The sequence below is a fragment of the Acomys minous genome (assembly GCF_964271855.1).
Source record: "Acomys minous genome assembly, chromosome: 3".
Lineage (NCBI taxonomy): Eukaryota > Metazoa > Chordata > Mammalia > Rodentia > Muridae > Acomys > Acomys minous.
The window spans coordinates 130,129,869-130,153,026 of record NC_140485.1 but is presented as its reverse complement, the minus strand read 5'-3'; the positions used below and the strand labels follow the sequence as shown (position 1 = coordinate 130,153,026).

The following is a 23,158-nucleotide window of genomic DNA, read 5'->3' as shown; positions in this document are numbered from 1 at the left end:
TTTTGCTTTTTAAAAAAAAATAATTTTATCACAGCAACTGAAAAGTAAGTACTACTATACTCATAGGCTAAGTGTGCTGACCCAGCAGCTGGACAGTGTGCCAATCAGCACATACAGAAACGGCCAAGTTTTTAGTGTCTTACACATATGACGAGATGAAGGGCCAGCTCCAGGTTTGTATCCAGTGTGTGTGTGTGTTGGTATTTGTTTTAGGGGGAGCATATAGTTACAAGGATGAAAGTTGATAGATTTCTTTTCAAAGACATACCTTAAAAACATATACACACATCTTGAGGAAAGAAGGAAGTCTTTAATTTCCAACTATCAAAATAACAGAAGAAAGGTCAGCTTATTTATATTCATTTATTTCTATGGGTGATGAATAAGTTAAGGAGTGCTTCACCTTAAACACAGATTGTTTCTATTTTAGCTAACGCTTTAGTTCCATATATATTTTTGAATTTCTATCAATGTCAAACACTGTTTTTTTTTAATTCTTAAAAAAAAAAAGATTTACAAGCACTTTTACAGCATTCAAGGAAAGTCAGCTGAGGATTCATAAGAATAATTTCCCTTTTAAGAAACATCCATCCGACCAAAATAAAATCATTTTAATTAACCCCTTCCTGAGTAACTAAAACCTTGGAATGTGCTGAAAGGTTATAATAAATAAGGCAAAGGCCAATTAGCTTAAAATGTATTTTCTTTTTAAATTAAACTATGTAAAATGTACAATATATTTCATGAAGTACAAACTATGTTGGGCCAGAGCCCAAGTGAGCCCATGAAGTACCTTGGCTTTTAGGATCTAGGGGCTGTGTCCTGGGACAAGAGACCATGAGGGTCCTGCCTGTTACCAGCCAAACCCTTCTCCTGTGATGTGACAGTGACCAGGGGTGAGAAGCACTGTCTTTGGACACATAGCAAGGGCTGCACAAACTTCTAGAAGGAAGGGGCCCTTTAGGAGTGACCAGCTGCCCTGATGTTTTGGCCAGAGCAGAGAAAACCTAGCCAATGGGACTAACCGCACTGTGTGCAAGTGTGCTCTCTCTTGCTCACGTTCTGCTCTCTCTCTCTCTCTCTCTCTCTCTCTCTCTCTCTCTCTCTCTCTCTCTCTGTGTGTGTGTGTGTGTGTGTGTAATGCCATGGAGATGACTTACAAAGTACCACACTGCAGTTCTGGTTAGTTTGGGAAATGGTAGTAGCTGTTTTCTATGTTACACTTCAAAGTCTGATTAATGGAAAGGCCTGGATCTGTCCAAAGAGCACAAAGGCTATCTCCACCCCCGCCCACTCCCCCCATTCTGTGAACAGCTCCCTTATTCAGTTTCTGTCTCAGTTCCTTGAAGCAGAAAGCAATGAGTGGCCAGTGCTGGACTTACATCTCTGTGGTCCCTGCCTTCCCTGGAGTACCATGGGTGGGAGCCTTCTTAACTCATTTCATGATTAAGTAGCGTCAGTACACACTGGACGGTTTTCCAATGACTGGCTTTAGAACTTGGCTAGTGGCCAGTTTTAGTGAAGGAAGCAAAACAAAATCTAGAGATTTTATGGTTTCTGCAAGGTACAAAAATGTGTGTAGCTTATGTCATGTCAGGGTCTTGTTTATGTATACACTTCTGACTTACTTGGCTAGTGTTCTTCAAGGGCTGGCTCTGGGATAAACCTGAGGCAGACACAAGTTGTCACCAATATCCTTGCTGCTGCCACCACTGCACTCTGGCTTCTCAGCTAGTTGCACAATATCCACCAGTGAGAATATAAGTTTTTCAGAACTTAGACGAAAAAAAGATAGACACAATTCAGAAATTAAAGAAACAGAAACATCATGGATTGGCAGGAGGAAAGAAGTAGAAGGGATATTTTGGTGTAAAAAGGAAAAAACAAAAAGCCCTGTGTCTACTCAGATCACATGGGGGAGGCACCAACTTACTCAAAAGCTGGCCACGCAGTGTCCTGTCCAGACACTGTTTGTGGCACTGACGTCTCTGGAAAAGCTTATTGGAAGTAAGCAGGTTCTATTAAAAAAAAAAAGATTCTACTGCCGCTAGGGCAGGCTGGGACCCTTGGTTACTAAACACAGCAGCTCTAGAAGTTATGAAAGATACCGGCTTCTGTAACGCCCGGTTTGGCTTGCGTGTGTGTGAGGGACTGTGCATGGTGTACAGCGAAGCTTGGGATTCCTGCCCTACGTATCCAGGCCCAAGGGTCAATTAGTTTCTGGCACTTCCACGTGCAATAATAGAGGAGGCAGAGGTTTCAGGGGGCCACGAGGCCCTCACATTTGATCTGCCCTACCGACGCTTGACGTAACAAGCTGACGCCGTTCCTCGCTACGCTCCTTCCAGGCAGAACGACACTTGGACATGGAATGGCTCGATGGAACTTGCCACGCATACGCTTTGATCTTGACAAGCTTCCTGGGCTCTGATTTGTTGGGAAGGTGGGTGCCAGAAGCTGACTTGTTCTCTCAGAGGTAAGTACTCTGTTCTTAGTGACAATGTCCCCTGAGCTAGGCCAGAGGCAGTATTCTGTCCATGTGGGGAGAAACCCTGTAGCCAACGGATCCCTCCCACTTGTGTCTATCAAGTCTTCCTTTTACTTCTAGATGCCCCACTAACCCACCCCCACCCCCACCCCCAAAATGGTTGTTTCTACAGCAAGATACAAATCTGGACATCTTTATCATAGACGTTTGGAGCCATTTTACAAATGGTAAAAACAACTAGCTTTCTCTCACTGTAAGACGTGGGTAGGGGTCAGGGAAGGCTGTTTTATAAAAAGGTGCTTCGTGGTGAAGCCATCTAGTGTTTCTAGGAAAGACTCAAGGAGGCAAGGAAAAAAAAAAAACCAAACACACACACACACAGAATAAAATTAAACAAATAAAACCCGCAAAACCGGGCGTCTCCCAATGACCCCAACACGTGGGAATGTTTTGTTCTTTTTAATGCACCCAAGCATTAACGAAAGTCCCTTCTGAATTTTTCTTCCCCAAAGAACTTTCTGGAACAGGGGGGGTAAAGCCACGGAGGCAATCTGGTGCTGGTATCACCTCTTATAAATATCTTCTAGCCACTTTTCATCATCTTGCTCCTCATCGTCGATGGGCTCTTCCGTCTCCAGAGGGGTGGGGACGAAGAACTGGGGTCGCAGAGCAGGCCTGCTCACGCGAGACTTCAGTCCGAGCTTGCGCTTAAGCAGGTGGAACTGCTCTTTGACGTAGTGGTAGAACTCGTATTCATATCTCATTCTCTGGTAGAGAATCTGCACGGCCTCGGGAGAGGGGACAGTCTTCTTCACGGTCACAGTCATGTTGCCCAGTTTCCGGTGCTCTGCAAAAGAACCAGGGAACCCATGAGCGGTGTCTCAGGAGCAACCAGGGTCTATAAGGCCGCCTTTCATGGGACATCTAACAGAGAGGAGAGATGCACCCACAGGATATAACAAGGCTTAGGATAGCATTTCTAAGGTGGAGAAAAATAATTCACGCGGTGGTTTGAAAAGAATTGCCCCACTCAGAAATTTAGACCCAACAAGATAGGAGAGATGTTTACTTCAAGTTTGACAAATACAAATAGCCAAATCACTATGAATGTAACATTTGTATAACTCATGATTGTCTCATGGTTCTCCCTGCTGTATGTAGTTTGTTTCATGCATGTGTAAATAAAATAAAGGTATATGTTAAAAACAAAACCAAAAACCAAAAACCAAAACAAAAGAAAGAAAGAAAAGAATGCTCCCCACCCCATAGACTCATGCACTTGAATGCTTGGCCCATAGGGAGTGGCACACGGTCTCCTGCCAGCCTTGTGAACTAACACTGCTGCCTGTGGATCAAGATAAAGAACTCTCAGTCCCTTCTCCAGCACTGCCTGCCAGCATGCCACCATGTTTGCTACTATAATGACAATGGACCGAAGGACTGAAACTGTAAGCCCGCCCCAATGAAGTGTTTTCCTTTCTAAGAGTTGCCGTGGTCATGGTGTCTCCGCACAGCAATAGAAAACCCAACTAAGACACTTGTTTATAGTCTCCTCCATGCTGTTTTAAACTGGGTAAAAGGCAGGTGTAGGTCCAGCCACTCAAGAGGCTTAGGAAGGAGGAGAGGGTTGGAGATGGAGGTTAACTTGTTATCACGGTGAGACTCTATGCTGATGAAAATGAAAAAAAAATATTGTTGTATTTTCCTTCTGAGAGAGAAGGGGAGAAGGAGGAAGAGGAGGAGGAGGAGAAAGAAAACAGAAGAAAGGAAAGATTCTCCCCCCACCTTTAAATTTTTTTTTAAATTTTTATTATTATTTTTTTTTTTGAGACAAGGTCTGTTATGGCACTTACTGGCACTTTCTATAGAGACCTGGCTGACCTCTAACTCACAGAGATTCACTTACCCCTGTCCCTGCCCCCACTGAGCGCTGGAATTAAAGGTGTGCATCACAGTGTCAGGCTAGAGTCTTGTATTATTTAACTTAACTAGCTAAATTACTTGAGTCAAGCTGTTCTAAGCTGAATCTGCAGGATGTTACAAAACCATGAATGCAGCCATTAGCTGAATGTTAGAGAGAATGCAGGCAGGGGAGACATTTGGGGCGAATAACTGGTTCCTTCCTTCCGTCCACAGGAGGTTCCTCAGTCAAGCCTCCTGGTCTCTTGTCCCCACACCTCTTGAAGTACGTTATGCCCGTGTTTTATATTTGTGTGTTGGGGAAGGAAGCTGAGAAGTTGTTCCCTGGGCAGGAGCCTGTCCTGTAGGATGGTGGTATAGCACTGCTTGCCACACATGTCGCCATCTTCTTGCCTACCCCCATTTGGCAAAGCTGGCACCTGGTCTGCCATCTGTATGTCTCCAGTGTGCATTGATAAATTAGCTTAGAGCCCAGGCAGGGGAAGGCAGGTGATACAGCTTAGCCCCTCAGATCTCAGAGCCAAGTAAACACAGGTGGCATGCTGTGCCATCCTAAAGGCTTCTGTAGGAGGCAGGTCAATAGGCTGTAACTGTTCTAGCCACCAACAAAGAGTGTAACACATTACACTGCTCTTAAAATAACAGAGTTACAATTATTACTAGTAGGAAACCATTTGGGAATGTTTTCCTTTGGAGGAATTAGGAACATTTAAATAGTGTCCATGGAGAAAGTCAAGTATATGATATCTGGGGCTTTGAGGAGTCCGGTCAGATCCCTTTGTACTGCCCTCCTGTATCCGCATTTTATAAGGCAATGAAATCTGCAGTAAGATCCCAAGGGGCCTTTCCACAGTTACCCCACTGTCCTGACCAAACTTTTGGGAAGCATTGGTCAGAACAAACAGGCGGCTGCTCTGTCTGTCTGTCTGCAAGCTCCTCAGAACAGGCGGAGAAAACAAAGAGGAATTTCCCATTTGCAGCTACAAGAGTTTAGAAAGACCCTTTCTTGGGTAGCAAGAGACCCCTAGGCATATTTCCATTTCCTAAGTGCCTTTGTAAAACAAGTGGGCCCCTCCTTTTTCAATTAAACTCACAGTTTTACATTTAACATTTAAACATCTAATTCTTGCTTCACTCTTCTTTCCTTTCAGGCACTCTTACTGTTAATCTCTCTCTCTTTCTCACTCCCTCTCCCTCCACCCCCTCCCTTCCCCCCCCATACACACACACACACACACTGGTTCTTTCCCACTGAAACAAATTTTTCGTAGGGATACAGACATAGGAAGGATTTACGTGTGCTAGGCTGGCCTTGCTAGCTGTAGCTGAGATGACCTTAAACGTATGATTTCCCCTGCCTCACCCTCCCCAGGGGCGACATTATAGCTGTGTACCAGTACATCCAGGTTTTCATGTGCTGGCAATTGAACCCTGGGCTTTGTGAATGCTGGGCAAGTGCTCTGTTTGTGGAGCTGTACTGCCAGCCCCGACTGTGTTTCGTAGAGAACCCCTCCTCTCCACGCTTCTCCTTTCTCTCTGTCTTTCCACCACATCCTAACTTCTTGAAGAGCCGTAAAAGTCTGCTGTGGCCCAACTTTCAACATCCACATGCTGGGACCTTAAGCTTCTGCTTTCTGTTCTCCAAATAATACTTCCTCCACATGATTTCTGGTTCCTTGCTGGCCACTCAGTGGGGCTCTGCAGGCCCTCGCAGGGCAGCAACTCTATGCTGTGGACCCTTCTTGAAGGCTTCCTTCTCTGGGCACCTGCCACAGCCTTTTCCTTGCCCCTCTGCCTCCATCTCATCCTTACTTTCCATTCCTCCTCCTTTTCAGTCTACCTTTTAAATACCAGTGGTGCCCCGGATTCTGCCCTAACCTTCCTTCCTTTCTTTGGGTCCCTGGGCAGCAGAAAACCAACCCTCTACCCTTTAAGCCTTTTATCAGTGTGGATAAACCAAAGGATTTATAAAGTCACAGAATTACAACTTTTTTCAATTTAAAAAATTACATTAATTTAGCGTGTGTGTGTGTGTGTGTGTGTGTGTGTGTGTGTGTGTGTGTGTGTGTGTGTACACACATGTGGATAGACGCATGTGCCACAGTGCATGTATGGAAGTCAGAGGACAATTTTGGGAGCTCCTTGTCTATGTGAGTCCCTGGGACCAAACTTAGGTTGTCAGGCTTTGTGGTAAATGCTCTCCCCACTGAGCCTTCTCCTTGGCCCATGAGTACAGCTTTTCAAGCATCTATTCCTACAGAGCTGTATAGTAGTAAGTTAATGGAATTGCCAAGGCTAGTACTATTTTTGGGCCACTGAGGCTTTGATCTAACGTCACCAACACTGATAGGAGATACTTTTTAGGGGTTAGGGTTACGTCTATGGATAGTGTATTTGATTTCAGACTCTCAGTAGCGCTGTGCAAGTATACTTATACATGACATTTATATCATGACCTTTCCTTTCAGGCGGGGGTATGAAATGAGCACGTAGGTCATTCAGCAAGAAGGGTCACGTGACTAGGAGGTAAGTGGCAGGGAAGGTTTGACTCTGGGTTCCTCCTCTATTGAGGTTTCCCCTAACCCATTAGCACTGTGTCATACATTGTTATATTTCCACAGGCCTACCTATAATATGTAGCCACCGTCACTTGGGAAGCCCGAAGGTCAGCTTGCCTTATGCAGTCAAGAATGAATTCCACTTTCTTCATTTTTAGGATACAGAACAAACTAGAGGAGGTAGTTCTCTTCTTCCACCATGTGTGTCCCTGGGGACCAAAGTCAAGTTGCCTGGCTTGTCAGTAAGTGCATTTACCTGCTGAGCCATTGTACCAGGCCACTGACAGAGAATTTTGAAAATTACATTTCAAGGCACATTTTTATGTATAATCAGCGCCCTGGCTAAGCCCTCCCCATTTTTTCTTTTTTGCAAAAATATTAGATATTCTTTCCAAACAAAACAAACTTGTGTGAACAGTGAAGTCGTTTCTCTCTCCCTGACTGCAACAATACACAAAGTCTGGGTTTTTGTTGTTGGCTTTTTAAAAGTGTCATCACTCTTGCCACAAAGCAGCTATGCTTTGGAGATCCACACTTGGCCGATGAGATGGCTCAGTGGGTAAGATGGCTTGCCATTCAGACCCTTTGACCTGAGCTCCATTGCTAGAACCCATGGTAGAGTGGGGGAACGGCGGTGGGGGTGGGGGACAGCAACCTCTGACCTCTGCCGGGGCGCCGGGGCATGAGTGTGCCCACACTCACAAACATACATCATGCACTTTAATGATAAATTAAGAAAAAGCAGCGCTTGCTGTCCGGCATCCTTTGGAAAGCACCTGAGCCCTTGTTTGGCAGTCCCAGACCTCAGATTATGAGCGTTGAGAAGGGAGGCCCTCACCAATAGGCACCCCTTGATGACTCTCATGTTCACCGATTCATCTGCCAAAGGATGCGAGCCAGAACACTTTCCATGAAGGCAGAAGTGGGTGTGGCAAAGCCAGCCAAGGTCAGCCTGGCAGTGTGTTGTTTGCTCTGTGCAGTAGTTGTTTAGAAATTGACTTAGTTATAAAGACCTGGCCTATTTCGTGTGCAATATGAATTTCTGGCTTTTTCTTCGGGGAGGGCCATAGAATGTAGTATGACTATGCCCCCAAGAGAGAGGAGGTGCAGCGTGTGCTCACACGCCAAGTGCCAGCTCGTTATTTTATGTCACCTGCCTCTTGGCCACAGAAATTCTCCAGTCCTGCTTTAAAGGCTTTGAAACTCTACATCGTATAGGCCCAGAAAGCAAGCATTTTATATTCACGCTCCCGTCAAGCCTCCCCAGCATATCCACTGCCACCTTCCTACGAATATTTATGGAGTTGCGCCTTGGTACCAGGTGCAGGAGCTGCAAAAAGCGAATGGGACATTGTCACCGCCACCACTACCATCACCAGACATTCCGACAGCTTGGTCTTTGCCAGGCTCTGTGAGATGTGTACGCATGCACATTTGGTTTTGTGAACTCCCCGCCCCGAATGCTACAGGGTCATTTATCCCCTTTACAGGCATGGCTCCCACACCAGTACCCTGCTCAGGCTCGCAGAGCTGGAGAGCAGAGAAGCCAGAAGCTGGGTCTCAGACGGACAAGCGGAGGCAAGTTTCAACGGTCTCCATGCTAGAGTAGAGCAGGTCTCCCACGTGAGGGGGATGCTCTCCCCCTCCCATAGAGATAGTGGCCACCAGTCGGGGGTGGGGCATGGCACTCTGGTTTGTTTTTTGCTTGGCATCAACGCTTAATTCTCCAAGGTCGGAAAGCCAAAACTGGTGGACTTGTCATAAATCCTTCACATAAATGAGTCTTTCATAGCCTGCCGACCTCAGAATTCCCCAGTCTGCCCAGTTCCCCAGCAAGGCACCAAGGACCTAAGAGGGTGGCTCAAGGTGCTCAGCCTGGTATGTGAAGTCCTGAGACTGGAGAGATGGCATTCGGATTCCAGTCTAGCACTTTCTGCCTATCGCACAGGCTATTGCTTTCCAAATTGAGTGGAAATCTATAACCACCCACTTCTCCTGGCCCAGTGTGTACTCTGGCATTAAGGGGACTGATTAAAAAGAAGGGCTTGACTGTTCTAACTTGGATGTGGGGGGGGGAGGCAGGGGGGCGGTGAGTGCTGTGGGGGGGGTGGTCCAGAAGGATCTGCTGAAAAAACTTAGCAACCAGTAAAAAACGTTTTCAGACTGAAAGGGACTCTCTCAGTATTAGCTCCCCCAGTGCCCACCTCCACGCCTGGAATAGAACACCATACCATGAGGGTTTGTTGACTTGAAACCTGCACTTGACATCCATAGGTAAGACTAGATTAACCCAAAGGGCAGCTTTGGGTGTTGATGTTACGTAAGTCCCTGCTCGCGAAGTTCCCTTCTTACTTGCGGTTCTTCCCTAAGCAATGAACACGCTCCCTCCATTTCTAGTAAGGGGATTGGGAGGGGAGGCATGGCTGCTCTGGGTGGGAAGTGGGATCTGCCTCTCTCAGCAGAGAGAAGAAACCAGTGGAAGAAACCCTGTAGTGGTGACTGGTCACTTCCACACACTTAGTAAAAGCTGAAGAGTTACCACGATAAGGAAAGGTTTGCCCCAAACTTACATGCCTGTGCAGGCAGATCTGCGTCTCTGCCACCTTAGAGCTACTACATCTGTGCTAGGCGGAGTGTAACTGCAGGAAATAACCAGAGAACTCTGAGCGCCGCTGCTCAAGGTAACATCTGTGTGACTTAATTGTGCTGCATCAGTGGCACTGAGTGACCAGGTTGGCCACCACTTTTGATACTTCTTCATGTTCCTTTCCATCGGCACAGGAAACACGTTCTTTTTAAAGACGGCACAAGAAAGCATTTCCTGTACAAGGCCAAGGACACTCACGTCAGAAGTTGGATAGGAGTGACTACAATCCCAGTGCTCAGACAGGTGAGACAGGGATTTCCAGGGCACACTGGTGGCCAGACTAGTTGAACTGTCCCCCTATGGGTTCAGTGAGAGACCCCGTCTCAATAAATAACGTGGGGTATGTCTGAGAAAGACATCCGATATCAACTTCTGCCTTTCTCCACATGTGTATACACTGTACACATGTGCGCATGCATGCACACACACATTTATGCACACCACACACATACACATGTAAAAACAGAAGTAGTAAAACATTCATACACACAAAACCCATTTGCTTTATGTGCCAAGGGATCTGCAGTGGATATAATTTAAATGGCTTCTTTTTGGTCCACCTTAAATAATTCCTTGTGGAAGATGTCACATCAGGCTACTACTTGGGGACACCTTCAGAAAGCTGGGCTTTCAGGGGGAAGGCTGCTTAGTACAGACAAGTCTTCTGGGGCTTTGGGAGCCTCGCCTTGGCTCAGCATCCCGTCACCACTGCATGGAATGTAGAGACCATTGCAAAGTGTGCAGATGCTGTGTGTCAACACCTGGTCCTCCCAGTGAACCTCCCTACCCACACTGGGTATTCAGTCTTCAAACCTGATAATGAATATCGCTCACCAATAACCTAGCTCGTGCGTGAGACTGTGTGGTGACAAGTGTGATGTGCTAAACTCCAGCTGAGGCTATGAATGCATTTTTGCTTTAGTGACCCAGATCTGGACATTTTGCAAAAGCCTCCACTCTCTCCACCTCTGTTGCATGGACATGATGTTTAGACTGGTCCATAATCTTCAGGACTCTTAAAAACTTCCTTTGATGTTAACACAAACCTGCCCCTTGGAGCCTCCCCTCCCAACCCTCAGGCTGTCAAACACGTATAATGGAAATAACGCTGTTGCCTTGACTCTATGCCAGAATAAACAATCTGGAAATAGCGTGTAAACCCAGCTGCAGCAGAGGACAGAGGCTTTGCTTTATGACCTTGGAGAGGGCTAACCCAGTGCACAAGAACCAGACTGCACTGCTGACTGGAGCTGTGCTTTGATGCTGGACAGACTCTGAGCTTCCCCTCCTCCATCTCCGCACTGAGCAGAGGGCCTCCCCGTCACCAAACTAGACTTGTTTTAGCCTGCTCCAACAGAGGTCATGTGCAAGAGATGGCTATGAGTTTCATAAGAACCCATGTGAGCTCACATTCTACCCAGGACGGAAACAAGCATCATCCAAAGACAGGCATTATCTTCTGGCTTCCGGTTAGCTGGGCAGTGATTGGCAAGAGGCCCCCGCCACTTTAACATGCATTCTGTTTTCAAAACTCTGCATTTTATACTTCCCAGGTTAGATTACATCCAGAAATTTCCAGCACACAAAGAGAGGCTCACTTTCAGCAATGCAGAGATGGCTCAGAGGTTAAGAGAAGCACACTTTCTCAGGTGACAGGTGTGATGAAAGTCAAGGTCGGGTGTGGGGGAACTGACAGTGCTGGGGAGAGTGAGCAGCAGGGCATGCACACAGGACCAACTCCTGCAGCGCCCTGCGCCATGCTGGCTGCCACAGAAAGCGTGTGAACACGATGTGTGTCACAGATAGAGTAAACTCATTTCCTGAATTATGCAGGGTGGCCACGCAGTTCAGACATATGAAATACAACCGGCTGCCCTGCAGCTGCAAGTGGCGGAAATGAATGTGTGTCACTTTGACTTCACAGTGATGGGCGGGGCTGACAGGAGCAGCCTTTGATGTGCCACTAGCATGATTGATGGCATCTTAATGTCAGGTTCTTGGAGGTATGGCAATTAAGGGAGAAAGGGGGCGGGGGAAGGCACTTCATGGCTGTCTGGGAGCTTAAGGTTGGTAAAGTAAACAGAGGGTTTCCCCCTCCCCTTTCTTTTTTGGTCTTCATTTCAGATCTAGAAGTATTAAAAAAAAAAACAAAAAACTAAAAGTGAAGTTGAGATCACTTTGAATTTCAAGAGAACCTTTGCTCTGTGCAGCCAAGTGCAAAATTACATGGTTTTCTCCACCCCCACACCCCCAAGCTGCTAGGCTCCTTTGATGAGTGAAAATGAAGGCTTTTTAACACTCACACTCTTCTTTGATAGTTAGAAGCAGGAGATTAATAAAAAGAACCAGGAGGAGCACGCACTTGGCTTGTGTGGAGTCAGGCACCAAAAAGCCCATGGGGCCAGAGCCCTGCCCATTTGGGGATGGAGGCTTGCTGCTCAGTGACCTGCATGGGGCCTGCAGGTTTAGGAATGTCACACAGGTGGGGCTCAACTCTACAGATTCTAAAGATAAGGGTGGCCTGCTGGAGTGACTCCTACTTGGGCTATTCAACACCACACCAGTTATCTTGGAACCTGCTAAGACGGCAGTGGCCATTGTAGGGGTTGTGTCAGGGACAGCAGCTGCGGTGGGGCAATGGTATTGGTAATTAGTTGCACAGACGCGACTGGAGCACCCATTTATTGATGCTGTATGGTGTACCCACGAAGCTCAATGCAAAGAATATGAGAACCCGTCAGAGCTGAAAACACAGATGCACCCTGCAAAAGGTCAGGGCTCTAGGATTTGGCTTTCTCTGTTACCTAGGTTTGATAGACAGAGGACAAATTGCTACCAGATGTTCCCCCACCCTAAGTCTGGACTCCAAATCAGCCCAAAAGCTAATAATTTCTTTGAAAGATTCTACTACTCTAAATACACACACACACACACACACACACACACACACACACACACACACACGTATGTGTGCTTCTCAAAATAGAGTTTTGCCATTACATACAGGCCCAGATATGGGCTAGCAACAGCAGAATGAATTTCTGTTTAAAAAAATGTCTGGAGGAAAATAGCCCTATCATGGCTTTATCAATAAAATATACTATTTTTGTGGGCAATACATTTTTTTTTTTTTACGTTTGAAATCATTACTGACAAATGAGGTTTTGTTACTCTTTGCACTTTGGCTTGTTTATCAGAGTCAAGGCCGAGGCCGGGTCAATGAGTGATGAAGACATCCCGATGAAACAGGTGACGTATTGGAACAAAGATCAAACAGAGCAGGGTGGCATATACCTATCACCTCAGCCCATAAGAGCCTGAGGCAGGAGCATCTCGGGGTTCCAGGTTAGCCTGGGCTACACAGTGGGGCTCTGCTTAAGAAGAGAAGGGACAAAGATGATTAGAAGAATAAAATGTCAGCCCTGCATCTCTGAGTGCCTTTGGCATTTGACAGTTCTAGAAATTTGACTGTAGTTGGAAAACTGAATTCTTTATTGCTCATTATCCACATGGTTCTATTAAGTTAGTCTCCCTCTCCCCCTCCCCTGGATATTTTATATATATATCTCCTTCAACGTACTCAAGTTCACTGTTAGACTCTAGCCCTGATGTCAGGCCAATGACTAACACATTGATGACACAGCCACAGGGATGGTCTCCTGGTAGAAGTTTATATGGTCATCTATCAGTTTTTCTCAAAGGTATTCCCAACAATCAAGTTACTGCTGCAGTTGTGCATATAGTTATTATAAAGCCCTGGAGCACATTATAGCTTGAACTCTTTCAAGAGAGAGGATCAGTTTTCAACTTAAAAATTCATATGTTCTTGTACACAGGTAAATATATAAATTTAAATAGAGGTGTACAAGTTTTAGGAAAAAATATAGAATAATTAAGACATTAAAATGACTTTTAATCAAGTCACGATTATTGCTATGCTTACACATTTTCTTTCCATGTTTTAATTTATGCATATGATTTACAAAGTACGCTGGTTATATTTTATTTGGTTTTATACTCTTTTAAAACTTAGCTTATCATGTGCATTTTTTAAAAAGCATCAACTATTCCAGGTCTATCCCCCTACCCCTTAAAGCAAGATCTTACTTATCCAGGCTTCTCCAGAACATATAGAAATCCACCAGCTTCAGCCTCCCAACTACTAGGATTTACAGGCATGAGTCACCACAATGAGTCTTCCAAACCCAAGTTTGCAGTGCATTTTAAGGCATGATCTCTGAATATCATATAAACATACCACTTGTATGCATAGGGTTCTTTTTTCTGTTTCAACATCTCTAAATAATGTAAGATGACATCCTAGTTGACAAGTGACTATGGGCCCTGTTTCGCTAAGAATAATGCAGGTTCGTATGCCCAGGGGTCCATTTTCTTCTTTTCAGTGGCTTCAATCCTACCAGCTCTATTGACACTTATATAAAATCTATATGACATAATCTCCCTAAACAGTAAGGCATTTACTTTACCAATGGTAAGGTAAGTTAATCTATCACTTAGCTTTTTAAAGTTTCAAAGTGTTCAGATCAGCCTCTATTGGCTGACTATGAGGCTGAAAAGAACTACTGAGGTGAACTTGTTTTGTATGGATGCTTGCAGAGTACACAACGCACAAGCGATTCCTGGCTCTGTGTACTGTGTAATAATCACAATTACAGGTGTGAGCTATTTTCTTTCTTAGTGGCACTTCTAAATGGATTTTAATAGAGTCTGTTGTAGTGCCATTGGTTTTGGTTAATGACCTAACTTTGAGTTCTCAAGAGCCAGTAACTTGGGGTGCTTTCTCCAGAATGCAGATTGTTAACCATGATGAAATTCTGATAAGTCCTTCCAGGGCTACGAAGGATGGAGCTGTTCATGGAAGCTGAACATGTGAGATAAGGGAGATATTTTACCTCCTTCTGCTCAGGCATTGGGAAGCTAAGCTAATGAGAAGCGCTACTCAAAATAACCGTTCATGGGGGTGAAATGAAGTGCCCAGGATACTGTCCTTTCTCTCCAGTGCATGTGTGATGCTCCCTTCAAATCGGATCCACTTGACCTGGGCAGCTCCGAGCACTGAGTGGCAGCAGGTATTTGGAGGCAGATAAAGGAACAGGCCTGCTGCCATCTCTTTTCCCCATGAACTCTAAGATCTACACTACATGTGCTAGAAGACAGGGCCTGAGTTGCCAAGCACATCCAAAACTCCGCCTTAAGCAAAGCCCTAACACAGAACGCCACGAGGGCTCAATTCCCCTTTGTGTGGGAGCCCCATTTGTTGATTTAAGCTGAGTTTGAAATTGCCAACTGAATGCAAGAAACACCAGGGCTATCTGAGGGCGCTCTGGCAGGGTAAAGTCACAAGGCTTTAAAAGAGAGTGGTAGTTGTTTGGTGTGAACATTTTATGTACTGTAGAAAGCAATCTGGGAAGAAAAATAGAAAATTTGCCATATAGTTTTCAAAGTTTCTGTTGCAGTAGAAGCATATATTTGTGGTTAGAACTAACTTCTAATAAGAAAAACGCAGCACTTTCATTCTTCTGATGAAGAAAAAAAAAAAAAACAGCAAAAACAAAAACCAGAGCAGGAGGAACAGTGACATGTGTTGGGCACAAGCTCCGAAGCCAGCTGTAAATGAAGGCGGTGGGGGAGGGCTCGTGAGTGGGAGGGCTCGTGAGTGGGAGGGCTCGTGAGTGGGAGGGCTCGTGAGTGGAACTCTCAGGCCCACAGTTAAGGGAAGCTGCAGACGCCTGTGGCGTTAGTCAACGAGAGGACAGACTGCCAGGACAGACTTCAGATGCAATGCAAGCTTGAAACTGTGGTCATGTGCACCAGTGTCCTTGTCCCTTCCTGCAGCTCTCTCACTCTTCTTTCCTTTTCTTGCCTTCCATTTCTCCTTCTCTCTTACTGCTATTTTCCTTACCTCTCCATCCCTCTCCTCCTCTCCTCTGTCCCCCTCTCTCCTCTCTTCCTTTCTGTGCCTGGAACTGAACCAAAGGCTTGTGCGTGGGAAGTCAAGTACTGTACCTTTGAGCTCACACGCCACCCCCAGCCACCTTCTTAGATAAAACAAACAACTCACCACGCTGGAAGGAGCGCACTATAGATTGCAAAAAGCAAAAGAAAGAGGTGCTGATATTTTAAAAGCATTATTTGAAAAAAAAAAAAAAGCTCCGAGCTGTCATTAGACCCCAACACGTCTGGTTCACTTTAGAATGGCTTTAAAGACAGGTGGGGGAGTGGGACAGGAGAAAAGGGACAATCTGGGTGGCATTCAAGGCAGTCTTCCAGACTGTACTCAGAAGATGGGAAACCAAAGCTGTCTGAGGGAGAGGAGTCAACTGGAAAAGCTGTAAGCCATTACTTTTCAGACTTACTGGAGCATGAAATGAAATTTCATGATGTTTCAAAAACAACAACTTAGCTGCTTAAAACTGAGTAAGCGACTTGGCATCACACCCATACCATACTTTTATCTCATTTCGATATAATAGTGGAAACTGGTTCATAGGGGCACAATCCTCTTTTCCAAGTCCTGCACAGTTACAGAAACATTTTTTTTTTAAAAAAAATCACCTCTAATTGCTCCGACTTCTAGCAAAAGCATCCATAGACACACCGCCTGATTGATGACATCAGTGTCCTTTCCCCTTGACAGCCTGTCTCAGAGTGATTGGTTTAAAGGTGTCATGGAGCTGACCCCCTGCCAGCCAGTCTCCAATCTTCACAGCCCCACGTGTAAGGACCAGGATATCTTCACTACAGCATCTCCCGAGTTTCCATGACAACTATGGGTTTTCAGGCAGCAACACTGGAGGTCATGTGCTTAATTGTCTAATGTCCCTTCTTCCTCTTTTTACTCTCTGGCCCAAACAGAAAATTTACCAACAATTTCTGATCCAGGGAACAAGGTGGTCAAGTTCTAAGCTTATGGTCGCTTCAAAGTACTTTCTCCCTGGCCTCTGGTCTCCACTGCCCAGTTTCCTTTTTTAGACTAAAAACATTTATCTGTTACTTGTCACCTTGTACAAGAGAATTATTAAACAATAGAAAAATAGTCTATTAGGTTTTACCTTTTAAAACAGAGATCTTACACCACCACCCCTCTGTGTGTGTACATGTACCTAGAGGTCAAAGAACAGCTTGTATGAGTTGGTTCCCCCCTTATACCGTGTGGGTCCTGGGGAGAAAACCTAGGTTGTCAGACTTAAAGGCAAGTGCCTTCACCCACTGAGCCATCTTGCCAGCCCTGATAGTTTCTTTATAAGACCATATGAAGTTATTTGTTTTCTAGTAAGTGTGCCCTGTGGCCCCACCACGTGAGAGGTGCACATCACTGGATTCTCATGAGACGGTCAGGAGGATCTTAGCATGTATGGTCGCCTTTAGCAACGAGCACATGGTGACGCTGAGAACATAAATGGCTGTAGACCGTGACACCAGGCATGAGCATGCCCTTACAGCAAACTTCTATACCCCTCCTACCCAAATGGATCAAATACCATACAACTCATTCATTCTTCCTGTCTGGGATCTTACACAGGACAATAACACAAACTCCTGACTTCTCGATAAATAAGAGGAGAAGAAAAAGTATCTTTGGATCTTCTTTGGGTGGATTTAATCTCCCTACCTCCTTTTCTGAACATTTGCAGAAATGCCTGGTGTGCAAGAAATGGCTATTTTTTTTCCTTTTGTCCATTTCTCCCTGCAAATTCCAGAGCACCAGGAAGGGAGATTATTTTTCTATTGCTTAAGAAGTCTGTTGTACAAGGTGACAAGTAACAGATACATTTTCTAGTCTAAGAAAGGCAACTGGGCCGTGGAGACAGTGGAAGCACTGAGGAGGGACCTAGAGCACGCAAACAATTGTTCCTGCTCTTAGATTTTGCCCTGGTCAGAGGCAACAGAGGATCATGGGAACCATCACTCCTATTATATCAAGGCCATGCTGGATGCTTTTTGGAGGTCATAATCAGGTGCAACATTTCAATCCATGTATTAATATTTTTGGCTACTGGGACCAACTGTTCACAGTAGCCCTGGGAGATGAGCTCCAAGCATTCACTTTTGGCAACAAGAACGCCTTGAAGGTGTTTAGACCTTCAGGCCTCTGCATTCCTTGAGTTGCTCAGATCGTATTTGCCACATGTTAATGGCTGCAATGCAATTCTTTATCCCACCTGGAGTGTTTATGAGGGAGTTAGGCTTAAGCTCCATAGGACACCCTTAGTTCATCTCCTGGCTGGAAGGATACATGGATAACTACTTGTTCCTAATGTAAAATAAACACAGTTGAAGTAGGTTGAAATCACATTCATACTTTACAGCAGCAGACGATAAATAAGTCATTTCCATAACTGTCATGTTAAAACCAGATGACATAAGAGCTTGGGGTATATACACAAAGATAAACATGGAGATTGGAAGAATGCTAGACTTTTAAAGGGAAATATATGATAGTCACTGGTAGTGTGGAATGTTTTCAATTGCTCTTCCCAGCATACCAGCTCAACGGTACTCATGGGTAATAAAGGCCTTTGTAAAATATTTAAAAACAAATTCTTATTATCACCCAAACAAGATCCAACTACAATTTAAGTTGATTTTTTTTTACTAGTGGGTTATCCTAATTCTTTCTGGTAGACCATGTATTTTAGCATACAATATAAAAACAGATGAACTCATGTTAAACCAAATAGTGAACACATTATAGAATATTTTTCTATCTATGCAACTAGGATGATTGGCATATTAAAGAATTTTAAGTTTGCTCATCAGTCATTGGTTTGTTCTACATGAGTCTCACACTCTGTGGAACCTTGAGGCACCAGCAGGCATTTGCAGCAAATAAACAGAAAGGGTCTCCAAGCAAACCTCGCTTTTTTTTTTTTTTTTTTAGAAAAATAAGCAAGGTTTGCTTGGACTGTTTACTTTCTTAAATTCCATTCCTTGATTCATTAAAAACCCTTATGAAAGCCAAAGATTGACACGACAGAAACAAATGGCCTCACTGTTGTCAAGGCTGAACCTTTGCAAGCACCTTATTAAAGTGGCCATTTGAGTAGTCCTGACCATTAAAACCTTTGCCCTATGAAAAAGAGACTAATACGTCAAGATGTCAGTGAATAGCATCGTGTCAGCATCACCCTGCTTTCTAGAAACACTGACGACTTAAGGATTTAGCCAACTAAAATGCCCCAGACTCCTACTTCTCAGTTAAGCACACTCTCCTATGTCCATCTCCTCACTTTGTACTCTGCAGCAAGAGGGGTTGAAAGCAAAGGCCACACAGAGGCCTTAGAAATCGCCCAGGCCTAAAAAAATTAAATTAAATTAAATACCTGAGAAAAAAAAAAAAAAGAAAAAAAAGAAGTCGCCCAGGCCTGTGCACAAGAGCTGTCTCTACCAATTGCCTGCTTGGTGACTGAGAAAGGCCATGGATCCTCACCAGGCTGACAGTTCCTGTATCTGTAAGATGAACAAAATTATAGTATCCAGTACATAGGGTGCCATTAGGACTAAATAAAATATACATCAAAGGGTATGTTAGTCCCCAACAAGGGTAAAAACTGCCATAAACTACAGTCAGAGTTGCTTGTATCAAGTTTAACCAGAAACAACAAAATAACAGTAATTAGTGTAAGAGGTTACAAAGGATGGATTCTTATGTACAGTATGACCATGAAAGAGGTACAAAGGCCCTAGCAACTGTATACAAAATACTTCTTCCCCCCACCCCCCCCCCCCGCTCCCCCCACCCAGGACATCTGTCCAGCAACTCTGTTTAGCCTCTGACCAGCACCACCCTTGCTGTTGATCCTGTGGCCAAGGACTCTTATTTCAAAATGCCTTATGCAATCCTTCTCATCAGGGCTTAAAAAACTTCCCTTACCTTCACCTCTTTGAAGATGCTCATCATTTACTGTGGCATATATATTCCCACAGCAATGTTCTGGTCTCCCAAATAAAATAGCATTACTTGTTGGGGACTCTCTTTCTTATTTAGATTGGCAGTATAAAACAAATGGTGTTATCATACTGTTTCAAAGTGTTCTTTCAAGACACCAGTATTCAGTCACCAAACCAGAAAAGTGCTAATGTTCCTAATTAAGACAAAAACAAAAACAAAAACAAAAAACCTCAAATTTAATCAAAGTTGAGAGTATGTTACTGATACCATGGAATTTCTTACTAACATGTCAAGTCTCCTCCAAGATTTTAAGATCAGCCGGTCCAGTGACTAGAATCACATTCTAAACCATATCCATGAACATTTACGGTGCTCTCTCCATCTATATATCCATTAGCTTTGTAAAAGCCTCAGAGTAGGCTATGCTTACAGACACCACCCAGCCTCCAATAGATCATATATCTTGGAGGATTCATATATTTTTATCTCCCTGGTCCATTTGGGCAATACTATCTCTTTTTTCTTTGTTTTTGTTTGCTTCCTTCCTTCTTTCTTTCCTTTAAAAAAAGACTATTTATTTATTTATTATGTACATAGTGTTCTGGCTGCATGTACACCTGCACGCCAGAAGAGGGGACCAGACCTCATTATAGATGGTTGTGAGCCATCATGTGGTTGCTGGAAGTTGAACTCAGGACCTTTAGAAGATCAGCCAGTGCTCTTAACCTCTGAGCCATCTCTCCAGCCTTTATCACTTTTCTGTACAATTTATCTTCTTAAAAATTGTTTTAATTGTGTGTGTGTTGCATGCACGTGCACATGTGTCTGTATGCTGGCATCTCTATGCATGTAAAGGCCAGAGGACAACTTCCGAGCGTTAGCTGTCTCTTTCCACTGTGGGCCATCTTGTTAACCTTCCATTTTGTTTTGTCTTGCATCTGGCCTGTTCTTGACAAACAACAAGCTTTCAAAAGTAAAAGCTAAGCTTTGTGAGACCTCCTCACTGCCATCACTAGTCTAGCTGGGTATCTAAGTGAACAGACAGTGTTAAGGATAGAGACACAAAGGGCACATCAGATTTGTACTATTTAATCCTTTCACTGGTTCCTGGCTTATGTAATCTGGGAAAACCAATTCATACTTGGTTTCTTATGGAAATGATATGCTATTTAACTAATAAGAAACACAGAATATCATTTTGAGACAAAATTGGAATTTCAGTGAAAAGTTCCAAAGATGCTCAAAAATTAGCAATAGGAAAAGCAGGACCACTCATAGATCTTTTGCTTTGTGTGTTGGCCTGCCCATTTTTACCAAAACGTTCACTATTTACTGGGTGAAGCCAGCTCTATTTTCTACATCTCTTATAATTGGAAGTAGGAATCCTGGCTATTCTTTCATTCTCTAACTTTGAGTCTAACTGTTTCCCCATGGGTATGACTATGTAAGACCTACAGCTCCTTGTGACACTGGGGCTTCAGTGACCATTAAAGGAAAACCTTTCAGTTTGCCTGGTCCCAGCTTGTGGACTCCATATCACACCCATGAAGGCTGGCCTTTAGCCTCACCCTTCCCATCAACTCCAAGTCCTGTCGTCTTCCCCTGGGGAGCCCAAACCTCTCTCTTAGCTGCCTCCCACCCAGCTAAAACACATGGCCGGCTGTGGCCCTGGCTCTAGCTTCTTTAGCACTGAGGCTTGTGGGTCTTCAAACACGATGAACAGAGTGGAGAAGAGAGCCAGGAGGAAGTGTTCAGGTGGTCACATTCCAACTCACCTTGGCACTCCATTTTTCTCCCATCTCTTGCTTCCCAACATTTTTGTAGCATTAGTCATTCATCATATAAAAACTTGGAGTCATTACTTAACATTCTCTAGGGGGTACAATAATGATGGCTAACCTCTATCTAAAGAAAAGGTTGTGGCTTTTATTTTTGTCACTTAATTTTGAAGGAATTTTGAAAATATATTTTATGGAAATATATCAACAAGGCCTAACTCCACTCTTGAGGCATGCTGGTGTTTTCTTCTCAGCAGGGAGCCTCATCAGTCACCGGGCACAGTAAATAGGCAAATGTCATTCCAGCATTCCTGCCGGATTGTGCTATGGAATGCAAGCAGAAGTTGGACTGTCCACACCTACCAAGCCTAATAAATCAGTGCCCTCTGGATGTCACGGCACCGAGACTTTATTAGGTGCCACCTGTAATCACTCAATTAAAAACAAATAAAGGATGCATACTTAAGCCTCAGCCCCTCACACTGAAAACAGCTGCACCGCTCACATCTGGTTTGGCTAAAGCCTTGATCCCAGTATTTTAATCTTAGAAGGTGAGCACGTTAGTGGCCGGAGAGTTAAGGCAATTTGTTCTCCAATTAAGGACAGTTATGCACTAATGGAGATGATACATGTGCTCCCTCATATAATGAAACCATCCAGTGTATCTGCACAGTTACCCCAATGATCAAGCTTTCAGACTTTATGCTTGGTCTTTCTGGTTGGCGTTGACAGCAAGATAAACATGGCGAGCTTATTAGAGAGATCAGAGAGACGTACAATATTAGTATTTCAGGGCTTGAAATCGACATATATTTTATACCTCTATATAATAACCGGGAAGTACTGTGTGTGTACTTGCATGTGTGTATGTGCTTGGACACACGCATCTCACAGTGGGTCTAAAGGGCCACTGGCAAGATGGCAGACAGATGAGTGGAATCAAAAGAAAAGTCGTTGAAGCAAGGGTTAGAGATCTCTAGAGAGAGGATCTGGCAACATGACAAACCACAAGGCGAGGCCAGGATCGTGTCTGCATGGCTGAGATGCTGGCCACTTCCCTTGTCCTTCCTGGTCAATACTGCCTACCATGTAGGGACTTAGAAAGGGCAGGGAAGGGACAAAATGATATGCCTTAGCCATGCTCAGGTGATGTGGCGTGCTCTCCTGCTTCCATGACATTTTCACCTGACAATCCCATCATTTTCCCGATTCTAATACATTTTCCCCACATTTAACATTCTATGGGTTTATGATATAATAGGTGGAAAAGTTTTGAAGAGTCATTGGTAACCCCATAACACAGATGTATGACTAATAGCATATGCATTTTGAGGTATTCCAACTTTATTGTTTTCCCTGCTTCTATGGTTTCTCGAATGCAAAGGTGCCACCCTGAAAGTACTGTTTGCTGTCTTTTTTTCCCTTGTTTCATTTACAACACACATCACGCAGCCCACTTATGTCACTACATGTTTTTGAAAGCATGCTCTATTAGTTTACTTGTGTGATGCCTTTCACACTGGAACATCGAAATTGACCTAACTATTGTTCCGTTTTCTTATTTTACAGATTTGTTTTTATTTATGTGTATGTGGGTATGTGCATGTGTGTGTGTGTGTGTGTGTGTGTGTGTGTGTATGTGCGTGCGCGCGTGCACGTGGGTGTGGCGTTTGAATCCCTTGGAGGGTTATGAGCCCTCTGAGTGGGCTCTGGGAACCAAACTCAAATACTCCAGAAGAACAGGATGTATTCTGAACTACTGAACCATATCTCCGGCTCCCATCCTCTTATTATTAGACAGTTAGACCTGCTTTTGATTTGCAATTGAAAACTAAAATGAAAATATCATTATAA

At 44.3% G+C, this 23,158-nt stretch overlaps 1 protein-coding gene and 1 long non-coding RNA gene across 2 annotated transcripts in view; one reads left to right on the top strand and one right to left on the bottom strand.

Moving 5' to 3' along the window:
• Positions 1-290: 290 nt before the first annotated feature.
• Positions 291-23,158, bottom strand: part of UST (uronyl 2-sulfotransferase) — a 290,037-nt gene continuing 267,169 nt past the window's right edge. The window contains exon 8 of the mRNA XM_084777513.1: positions 291-3,335. Coding sequence (XP_084633639.1) covers positions 3,052-3,335 — 284 coding nt within the window. The 3' untranslated portion in view covers positions 291-3,051. The remainder of the gene's footprint in view (positions 3,336-23,158) is intronic.
• LOC311593411 lies at positions 3,749-8,986 on the top strand. Its single transcript, XR_014777696.1, has 3 exons — positions 3,749-3,936; positions 6,877-6,934; positions 8,457-8,986. It is a non-coding gene; the product is annotated as an uncharacterized lncRNA (long non-coding RNA).